The sequence below is a fragment of the Nymphaea colorata genome, chromosome 2 (assembly GCF_008831285.2).
Source record: "Nymphaea colorata isolate Beijing-Zhang1983 chromosome 2, ASM883128v2, whole genome shotgun sequence".
NCBI classification, from domain to species: domain Eukaryota; kingdom Viridiplantae; phylum Streptophyta; class Magnoliopsida; order Nymphaeales; family Nymphaeaceae; genus Nymphaea; species Nymphaea colorata.
In genome coordinates this window covers 10,279,105-10,290,158 of record NC_045139.1, presented here as the reverse complement: position 1 = coordinate 10,290,158, position 11,054 = coordinate 10,279,105, and the positions used below count along the sequence as shown (strand labels likewise).

Sequence of the window (11,054 nt, the reverse complement as noted above, 5' to 3'; positions counted from 1 at the left end):
AAGCATAGGATCTGTTCTTCTAGATTATGGCAAGAAATTTAGCCAGATGGCTCCTAGAAGTTTTTCGATTGTGAGTTGGTGCTGGAAGAACTAGGCGTTATCAAGTTGCACTTACTAGATTCTAATCTATGTAAACGATCTGACGGAATTCTTTAAGGCCAAAATCCAAAGTCGGACTCTATGTCAATTTAACATGTATTGAGATGTCGGTTGCATACAGATAAATTCTTATTCTAACTTCTCCTCACATATCGTTGGTTATTGGACTTTGTTTCATCGCCAACTTTGCATATACACATTGGTTTTCAATTTGTATCATGCTGACCTTCAGCGGTGTTTGATAGCCTCAAATTAGAAAACCTCGGGATTTAAGAACAAAAATTTTACGGTCGGACCCTCCCCCCTCCGATTTTAAGTCCCATAATTTAGCAATGCAAAGAAGTAAGATAAAAATCTTAAGGATAGATCTTAAGTCTGACCTCAAATTTCTAGTTTAATAAGTATGAATTTTACTATAGATATTTTACCACATCAGCAATAGCACGCCACATTAGTAAATAGACTGTAATTTTTTCCAACTGACTCGAAACTGATCAATAATTAGCCAACTTTGGTAAAGGCAACAGGGAATTGATGTTGCATTTCTGGTTCACTTTAAGACTTTGTGTGAAGCCAAGTAGCCAACTTTTGTTGAAAGCCGTCAAATTACAGTGGGAAAAACACAGAACTAAATGCAGTAAAGAAATTTAACGACAGCACTGTTGTTACCACTGATACACTTGAAAACACTACACACTTGCGTGCATGGGAATTGACACCTGTTTTACAAAGAGAGAAAGTGAGACAGCGAGAGAAATAGCATACTCAACATTACAGGGCTATATATATATATATATATATATATATATATATATATATATATATATAGAGAGAGAGAGAGAGAGAGAGAGAGATCCCATGCATGCATGGACGTGATGGGAACTTGACCATCTTCATGGTGAAGCTACCAACTCCGTAAGCATGGTTATGAAGCCCTTCGTATAGTCTTCCTGCAACCCCTCCTGCTGAAGGATCTCCCTCAACTTGGAGTTGTTGGCTCTCACCACCTTCCCCTTCTTCGAACCTTCAACCATTACGGCCCTCACTGCTTTCCTTACGGCCTTCCTGGTGAACCACCCATCCCAAGCTCTCCTGTTGATCTGCACTGCTGCCCTAAGCTGCATGACCATCAGCTTCGTGTTCGGGTACTGGTCTCCCTTCACCGGTAACATCACCAACTGGCACCCTCCCTCCGCCGCTTCCACTATAGAACTCCAGCCACCATGGTTGATGGAGCAGCCGACCGCCGGATGCCTCATGATGAGTGGCTGGTTTACCCACCCGCTGCACACCATCCCCCTTCCTCCTGCCTTCTCTCCTATCTCCGCCTCCAACTCTTGCTTCTTCACCTTAGGCGTGTCGGCGGTAGTGTTCAGCACAGCCAAAAACGGGAATCTGGTCATCTCGAGCCCCACAACCAGCTCTTTCATCTGCTTCACCGACAGATACGACTCGCTTCCAAAAGAGCAGAAAACAACTGTGCCCTTTGGGAACTTGTTGAGCCACTCGGCCAGCTTCGGCTCTAGGTCTCCAGCTGGGCCCTTCGGCAGGAGCACGCCGGTGGGCAGCACCGGCTTCCGGCATTGAGAAGACAGGTACTTAATCGAAGGCGCCTCCACCTCGTAGGTGCTCCTCACGGCAATGGCATCGCTGCGAGCCACGGAGGAGACCAGGCGGCTGAAGTTGGAGGCCTCCGAGCCAGAGCCGTGGGCATTGGAGAGCATGCCACGTACCTCATAAGGCTTCACCCTCAGGTACACGGAGATCAGCTCTCTCGGCGGCAGCCTCAGCCTCCAGAGCGATGGTTTCTGGTGAGGTGTCAAGCCGAAGAGGATGGTGCTAGCAACGGTGATGGCATTGAAGATAGAAAAGTAGACGGACTTGATACCGAGCAACTCCGCCACCTCCGGCACCCAGCATTGGATGGCGTCAAAGACAACGACCTGAGGGGAGAGTTTGGCGAGTATTTTAGCAATCTGTGGTCGCGTCGCGTCCATTGCCTGCCTCAGTAGCTCGGCCAGCACCTCGCTGCAGCCGTTCGTGGTGCAGACGTCGGAGGGAAGGCCGTCGATGGGGGCAAGTTTGTAGCTGAGGATGGGGACGTTAGAGTCGAGGGAGAGGCGAATCTTGGGGACGAGGGAGGGAAGGGTGAGGAAGGTGACTTTGACGCCATTAACAGCAAGGGCGTTCGAGAGATGGACAAAAGGGAAGATGTGGCCGAAGGCTAGAAATGGGAACATGACCACCTGAAGTGGCTGGTCGTGGTTGTCGCCCTCCAATGCGAGACTCCCCATTTGCATTCTCCTTCTCGTGCTAAGTACTGAACACTAGTATGAGGAAGAAGCTACTAGTATGCCTGATGGGTTTTGTGCAAACCCTATGTGATATTTATACAACTCCATTAGCCCATGTTCGGATGAAATCACGGCCCAGCCGGTGCAATGCTGCTTCTGGTAACACATTGAACTGAATATAATGCGCATGTTATTATGTGGATACTGACATTTTCACCCAAGTGGAAAATTATCTGGTTCTTAAGATATGTAAAAAAATATCGATGGTGACTTATAATTTTCCGTTTTCTCGATCGACAATGGTCGTTCTTTTCAATTTTTTCAATTTTTTGATGTTCACATAGTCCTTCCTAGAATCTTACGACTAGATGTCATTTTTACCCAATCCGGTGCTCAATATATATAAAAAAATATCGGTAGACGTGACGCACAATTTTCTTTTTTTTTTTTCAATCGATAATGGGTATTTTTTTTAATTTTGTTAATATTTACATGGAAAAAGTTGCGGGTGTTATGCTTTTAAGACTTGAGCTTGTTATGGGGCTTGGGTGGATGTATGTTACATTCTTCATCTCTAGTATCGTATTTGCCACAGTTTGCAATCTATTTTTTCATATCTACTGTTGCACTTGCCACAGTTTACAACCTATTTTTTCATATCTAGTGTTGCACTTACCATAGTTTGCAACCTATTTCTTCATGTCGAGTGTCGCACTTGCCACAGTTTGCAACCTATTTATTCATGTGGAGTATCCTACTTGCCACAGTTTGCCACAGTTTGCAACCTATTTTTTTTCATGTAGTGTCTACTTGACACAGTTTAAAAGTCAACCTAACCAAAAAAAAAAAAAGATATGTTATATTATAAGTGAAATTGTGAACACCATTATATAATTATACCTTACCCGATAAAGCTCATTTGGATCTCACGGCATCCATCATCATCCATTGGTGAGCCTTTCAGATAGACTTCACATAATCTTTTATGACAGTGAGAGAGAGGAAAAGACATTCCTATTTACGCTAAATATCTGTTTTATATGTCGATAAATAAATCAACCCCATTGATATTAGGTTCACCTAATTTTCTGCTGGAATATAGTGGTTAATTTTCATTTCTTTTCCACTAATATTTCTATTAGGCACTGACTTTTCAACAAAAGTGAAAATACTATAAACAAGTCTTTGGAATTTCTTTCTTTCTTTATTTTTAACGTATGAGCCTCCCAATTAGATGTTGGATGCATTTCCTCCATCCATTTAAAATTTTGAACTCTATCTTCAACTGAACTTCCATATTTGTTCTACCGCCATGATGAAGAGTCTATTATAAGTGAGAGATTAAGTAATTGGTTAGCAAAGAAAAAAAGAACACATTTTATCTTTGACCACTTTCTAACAAATAAGACTACATCTTTAACGTATGAATTTTCTTCAAATAACAAAAAATGTTTCCCTTGAGTGTATATAAGCTTTTTATGAGCCTACAAATGAACCATCACAAGCTCCTTTAAATTTGTTTTTTTCTTTTTTCATGATCGCCATATTTTCTCTTAATTTAAGTGCGAAAGTAATTTATTCTGGAAAAACAAGGGAATCGCTGTACTTTCAATCAATATTTGTTCCTTTCGAACATTAATGGTCAGCCTCATGTAATGCACTCTCCCAGTTTTGAACTTCAACTCAAAAAGTGGCTATGTACGTAATGGTCCTTAATTAGCTATTTAATTTCTAAATTTGTCTTTTAAAGTTTAGAGAATTCAGCCTCCATTACTTAATTTACAAAGCAAAGTCAACAGGTTTACTCGTAAAGGTTATGTGCCAAATGAAACACACTTTGTAAGTGATCTATGAATTAGACTTAAAATTGAGATAGATTCATAGGCACTCAGTTCTACTATTTTATAAATCTGCTTCAATCTTTAGGTAAAATTTATGAAACACTCATAAAATGTTCCAACTACCAAATGACCTCTTAAGAACAATTTTGGAAGAGAACGTTTTTGAAAGAGAATGAGGGTGAGAACCTAAGAAACATCCTAAAGATTATGTATGTGAATTTGTATCCTTTTCTAAATTTCTTGACACAAATTAAGAGCTCGAATATATGGCTATTTTTATGAAAATAACTCCCATTGACGAGGAACTGAATTAGCTCGTTATCTGTTAATAGGTAAACTGTGAAACGAAGTAGAATTTTTACCGATCGGATACTGCATAGAATGAAGGATTCAAAAAAAGAAAGAGGACCGGCTTTGGAAAAACTAAAGGAAAAAAAGTGGTTCCTGATAAAAAATACTTTACAACAGAAATCTACAATCAACATAGCAGAAATCCACAATTTCAACTGACTGTAGATTTCAACATGAACTCCGATCATCATGGATCTCAAATCTACACTATGTTGTCAAAAAACCTGGAATTGAGGTCTCATCGGGAGGCGGGAGGCAGTCAGACTTCAAAATGGCGTACCAGAGATCCCCTCCGCTGTGATCTCACATCATCGTGGATCTTCTCTCGACGGTAATCAAATACAACCTTACAATCAACCAAACTCTCAATAGTTTCATATTGTTTTATGTGCTTGTATGAGTTGAGGTAGCCCCTGTGAAGGGAGAGAGAAATTAAACGCGATGGACCCATTTTCTTTGGAGGATTGATTGACAAGATATCTATAGAGAAAGCCGGACCAGCTTGGACAACGGTCGAATGTCATCACTAAGAAGGCATGGGGAACCTATTTAGGAACCTAAAACCAAGGGCTAAGTCAAGGGGGACAGGCCGGTTTCAATATATATATATATATATATATTGTCTCTGGCAAAATTTTGAAACTAGTTTACTTTCTTAACAAAAAATTTCTAACTCCCTCCTGCAAGTCATCCTGTTCTTGTCAAATGAAAGGGAAAAACATTTAGGTTGCCATATTTGTATTCCACAAGTCCCAGCATGTAGTAATCTAGGCAAATATGCTCACTTTCACTAAAGGAAAGTGGTAAGAAAACAAGTCAAAATAAATCATTCTCTTGAGATCCTCTCAGTCAATATTAGTTATGAAACGCATGGTCCACTGAGTTTTTAATCTCCATTAATATTTTATATGTAATCAAATTGCTCCGAAGAGTTTGGCACACCTCATTCGGTCAGCCATATGGCTGGTAGATCCCTGGTTCAAATCTCAAGGGCATCCATCGGTAGCACAAGTGTTGAGGGTGGGATTATGCGAAACAGGTTCTATACACCACCCCTGTTTCATGATTTTTTCACCCACAGGGGTATGCAATGACGAAAATATCCCCATTAAAACACTGAAAAAAAACTTTTTATAAGGGTAAACAAGAATTGTGAAAAAAAAAGAGAAAAAAATCTAAAATGTGTTCTACTTTATGAAAAGATTTCAAAAGTACCTTTGTCTACCTTTTTGGTGTATATTTGTTGAGTGCTGCACGCAACTCAATCCCAAGAGGATGGCCTTGACAGTTTCATGCTCTCTAGGCCGGGGAAGATGATGTCTCTTATGTAAATTTTTTTAAAACAAAGTTGAAGAGCAGTAAGGTAATTTTTGTGAGTCTGTTCGATGGATTTAATAATTCCTACGGCTGCTTTCATGTGGGAGTTGACCTTGAGATTAGGTTGACATATCTACCTCTCCCATTCAACGGTTTCTACATCATCCCATAAGAGTGATGGCGCCATATGCTTTTATCGATTTGAATTCTGGTGGATAGCAATTGCTATCACTTTTAAAGAGAATGTGGAAAGTGTTAATGGATATATATATAACTTTTGGTCTTGATTTATCCTGTTTACCATTTCCTTATACATGTTAATTTTCTTTTATGTTCCCTTTTCACATTTATCAATCAAGCAAGTTAATGTCTCGTTGCTTCAATTCGTGCAGATGCTGCACAGTAACATGTGTGTGTATGTTGTATGTAAATCCATCTTGTTCGTTCAAATGTTTGTATTTATTAAGCCAATGGTTAACAAAGAACGCCTTTGTGAAGCCAATCTCCACTCAATACCTCAAGCCTTGGGTGCTATTCCATGCATAGAGGGACACAAGAATTGATTTCGGGACACAGACAAATAAAACTCGAGGTCAAGTGGGATTTGAAAACTCTAATGTTGCCTTGAACCTGTTCACTTGGCCTCCACCATGGCACCCTTAATCTCAAGAGTGGGATTTGAAAACAAAACTCTAATGTTGCCTTGAACCTGTTCACTTGGCCTCCACCATGACACCCTTAATCTCAAGATCAACATTTCTCAATACCATCCTCTAAGACTCGAACAAAGGACATACACCCTTAATCTCAAGATCAACACTTCTCAACGTTTCCACATTACGGTATTTGTGCAAAGAAACATCTGTGCCAGCTTTTTGCAATATACAATCTAAGTTGTTTAATGTGAGCCTTCGTATTGCATACATCCGGTCAACACGAACATAAATGCGCCACACTCAGATCATTCATTACTAAATTAATGCTGGTATTTTTTTACCGTGGAATACTCTGAATCAAATCCTTTGTCAACGATGGTGATTTGCACGAGATGTGACATAGCTATCAAAGCTCGCGCTCTTTGATCTTCAAGTTTGGACTCATGTGCCATTGATGCAGCCCAGAGCAACGCATCTAACCACACTTTCTGCGAGTAAACGCATAGAGAGGTTATGAAAATATATAGTTGAGTTTCTTGGAGTTGAATGGAGCTTGATCATGGCTTCGTGTAGTACAGGATATCTTCAAGGCCCGGGCCCGAGCTGTTGGATATTGAAATGAAAACGGTGAATCTTGGTGGGATGAATCGACAAATTAATGGGAATTATGGAATCCCAGTGGACCCGGTCCATGATCATCTATATATGTGCTTTGACTTTTCCATTTCCCACCTACTTGTGCAGCTGGACTCGTCTATATCTTGGACAGGATGCTTTCAGAAACAAAAATGCTGAAAGTCACGTGCAGCCTTGGCGTCCCCAAGGGGGATGCACCTGGATCGCCAAATGGTCAGGTTACGTGATAGATCCATACAATTATGGGTTAAATGAGTCAAGCGAACTTAGGCTTGAATCAAACTCGTACGTGTAAGCTCGACTCATTTAATAAATGAGTCCAGTTCGAGCTTGATGAGCTCGGCATGTTTAAAATTGAGCCTGCTCATGTCTTCCTTGTTTGTTAATATTTAGGGACATGTCAATAATTTTTGACAATTTTAACACACCTCTTGTAGTTTTCAACTTTAATTTAAAGTAAAAAAAAATTGTATGAACCAAGTGACACAAGCTTAAACAAATTGAGCTCTAGCTCTCTTGTTGGACATTCCTAGATGCACTATGCACTGTCTTATAAAGTAACAATCACCAAGCATGTCCTGCCTAGAGTGAAGAACAAGATGAAGAAGAAAGCACAAAAGGAATCTGAAAATGCATCACAAAAGACATGTTTGGTTTGGAAGCGATAACAGTAAACAAGAACTAATGACAAATGCTTGAAGATAAGACGAAGCAATGTACGACCTGTGTCCGAAATGGTTTTGATAAAAGAAGAAAACACCTGGCATTTGCAAATATATTACTCAAAAGGATGACACAATGCACTTGGTCTATTGCAAGTGAATGAATTTTGTTCTTATTGTTACACATATGGCTGAATCCATGCATTAGCAAAGCATGATTTTCAAGTTTATGGAACTGTGGGCTGCTTGTGCTGCTTATTAGCTGCTTCAGCTTCGTGGTAATTATAGGCATTAGAAAGTGGGAGTTCCGTTACCATCCAGACCCCTCATTAGTAGCGTAGTGGTTTCATGAATGGAGCATCCAACCTCTTAACAAACCTGATATTGAAGATTGGCAATGTTCCCTTTCACCAAGCCTCAATTCTAGATGAGTTTGCAAGTAATTTGTCATGTTTTCGGAAGATCTTGATCTTAGATGGAGATTAAAGGAATATATAGCAGAATTTTTTTTTAATGTTTTCGCTTGCCTCAAACGGCAGAGCATAGTTGGTCGAGCAAACAGGAGTGTAGGAGGCACCTTGCCTCTTCCATCCTATGGGTGATACTCCCCCATATCATAAATGGTGGAAGCAGGAGCATGATACTTTATTTGATGGACATACTATATCCCACCCAAGTCCCAACACAGCTCCAGGACCCTGGAAGCAAGGACAATAGGAGGGCCTTTGTATCTTTTCCAGCTGATAGCTTGTTAACCTTGTGTTCAGCTAAAATGTGTTTTACCTCATATCTACATGAAAGAAAGCAAAGGCTCAACTTAGTTAGAGGTACTGTATTATCCATGTTCTAAGGCTTGCCAATTTGTTTCTTTCCAGGCCAGCTATTTGGCTAAAAGCAACTTGTTTTTCATTTCACTGGGGCTTGAATATGATCGAGAAAAGCCTCTGTGTCACTTCAACCTTTATGCAAGGATGCATTCTCTGGACATTGAACTCCAAACTTTGCTTTTACATGAAACTTTAATAAGTTGACCCAAGCCTTTCATTTTATTTTATGACTAAAACAGCTTTCCATTATGTTCATGATGGTTTAAACACCTCAAGTTTTCTGGCAAAGAGCTTATTCGCGGGCCTTTAATGTCCTGCAATTGCCCAGTTCAAAAGTGCATTTGCTTTGGAAAAGCAAATTAACCAAAATAAATAAGGAACAAAGAGATTTTGCCTCTTCATTCAGCTTCGTAATTAGGGTCGCCTCATACTCCGTAGAAGAGAAGACTTGTGCATGATCTCTATCTCATCAAATCATTCATGCACATATAATAAAAAAAGCCAGTAATTAGTATCTCAGCCATCTGCCCAACCTCCCCTCCCTTACGTCGAGATTGTGATAGCTAGAATATTCACCACTATTCCCTGATATATATGCCATTTGTGATGCGAGGCTGCTAGGAGTTTGGACCTCACCTTTTATTCAAAATAATGAACAAAAATTTGGACCATTCTTTAATTTGTGCATGTCATCCTTGCACAAGGGCCATGCTAATCTTCTCCGTATCGTTCCAATTCTATTAGATACATTTGAAAAGCCTTAATCTGAATATTTAATACTAGTCCTTAGACATGTTCCTCTCTCTCAAAATGGCATATTGTCTGTTGGCTGTTTATCCATTATAATGAACCTTTTAATCCCAATTAGGCATCACTCGGGACAAGGACTAACATATTATCACTATCCTGTTATCATGTTTACTTATTTTTCTTATTCTAAAATAACTGAAGCTAAGGTACCACTAACCAATTGGACCTTGAATTTTGAGGACAATATATTACATAAATTATTTTGTCCAAGATGGCAATAACTCAATTGGAGCATTGAATTGTCAGTAAAGTGAATAAACAATTAATATGTACCTCCAGTGAGGGCAATATATTGACCTCTTAGTATCGCAAAAAAGCAACATTAAAGAAAGAAGAAGCATGAATGAAGTTTTCAATGATGCGACTACTACAGAAATAAAAAATGTAAGTGAAAGCAGTGTTAAATGAATTACTTACACCAAACATGCACATTAACGAAGAGGCACTATTACATGATCTAAATAAATATCACAAATGGCAGTGGGCGGTGGGTAAGTAGTCGAACATCGCCTTTGCCAACTTTTCATAAATGTCAGGAAAGGAAGTTCTCAGCCACCACCTGCCCTTCTCCTAGGTAATGACTTTGGAAGGCATGCAATCAATGTCGGGAAAATTCACTTTGGGGGCGTTTGATACGCCGAAAATATACTGTAGCAACAGAAAAAAAAAATCAAATCTTAAAAATTTTTCCGGTTTATCAAACGCGGAAAAAAAAAATCGACCGTTACGGTCGATTTCGAAAATTTTTTCTAGAAAAAAATTTCCACCCGGAGGGGTGGAAATTTTTTTCCAGAAAAATTTTTTTGCCCGTTAGGGCACTCTCGCTTCCTCTCGCCCGTGTCTTTCTCTCGCCCGCTCCCCGCAGCCTCCTCTTCCTCTCGCTCTCTCCAGCTGCTCTCTCGCTCTCCCCTTCTTCAAGTTTCGGCGGCGGCGCCCGGTGATGTCGGCCCCCGACGGCCGGCCTTCAAGCTCCACGAGAGGCGGCAGGGCTTAAGGAAGCTCGATATCAAGCTCAGCATCGCGGCGCTCCGGCCGCCCCACCCTTCCCCTCTATCTCAGCAGCTCCTTCTCTCCCCCACCACCGCCTTCTCCAACCTCTCCCTCTCCGGCAGCGAGTCGTCGTCGCCGCCAGGGCCCAACACAGAGGTAACGGAAGAGGAGAAGGCCATCGCGGAAAGAGGAAGAAAGGGGAAAGAGGAAGAAAGAAGGGGAAAGGGAAGAAAAGGGAAAGAGGAAGAAGGGAAGAAAGGGGAAAGAGGAAGAAAGAAGGGAAAAGGGAAGAAAGGGGAAAGAGGAAGAAAGAAGGGGAAAGGGAAGAAAGGGAAAAGAGGAAGAAAGAAGGAAAGGGCATCGTCCTCACCCAGCACCTCTCCTCCGGCACACAGTCGTCATCTTTCTCTCCTCAGGCACACAGTCGTCCTCTGCCTCTCCTCAGGCACAGAACCGTCGTCGTCTTCCTCTTCCTTCTTTTCCAATTTTTTTTCATCAAACAAAGAAAATTTTTTTCAGAAAAATAATTCCTGTGTAACAAACAGAAGGTGGGTTTGGACATTGGAATTTT

The 11,054-nt window shown here is 40.6% G+C and overlaps 1 protein-coding gene and 1 non-coding gene across 2 annotated transcripts; both read right to left on the bottom strand.

Moving 5' to 3' along the window:
• Nucleotides 1-613: 613 nt before the first annotated feature.
• On the bottom strand, nt 614-2,478 carry LOC116247422 (anthocyanidin-3-O-glucoside rhamnosyltransferase-like). Its single transcript, XM_031619606.2, has one exon. It carries the CDS (start codon nt 2,397-2,399, stop codon nt 993-995), a length of 1,407 nt encoding a protein of 468 aa, XP_031475466.2. The 5' UTR covers nt 2,400-2,478; the 3' UTR covers nt 614-992.
• Nucleotides 2,479-9,340: 6,862 nt separating this feature from the next.
• Nucleotides 9,341-9,442, bottom strand: LOC116249415 (U6 spliceosomal RNA). The gene has a single exon (XR_004171181.1). It is a non-coding gene; the product is annotated as a U6 spliceosomal RNA (small nuclear RNA).
• Nucleotides 9,443-11,054: the final 1,612 nt, after the last annotated feature.

Bases quoted from the DNA above. Each gene is read 5' to 3' on its own strand.
- LOC116247422 (XM_031619606.2), bottom strand. From the start codon at position 2,399: ATGCAAATGGGGAGTCTCGCATTGGAGGGCGACAACCACGACCAGCCA.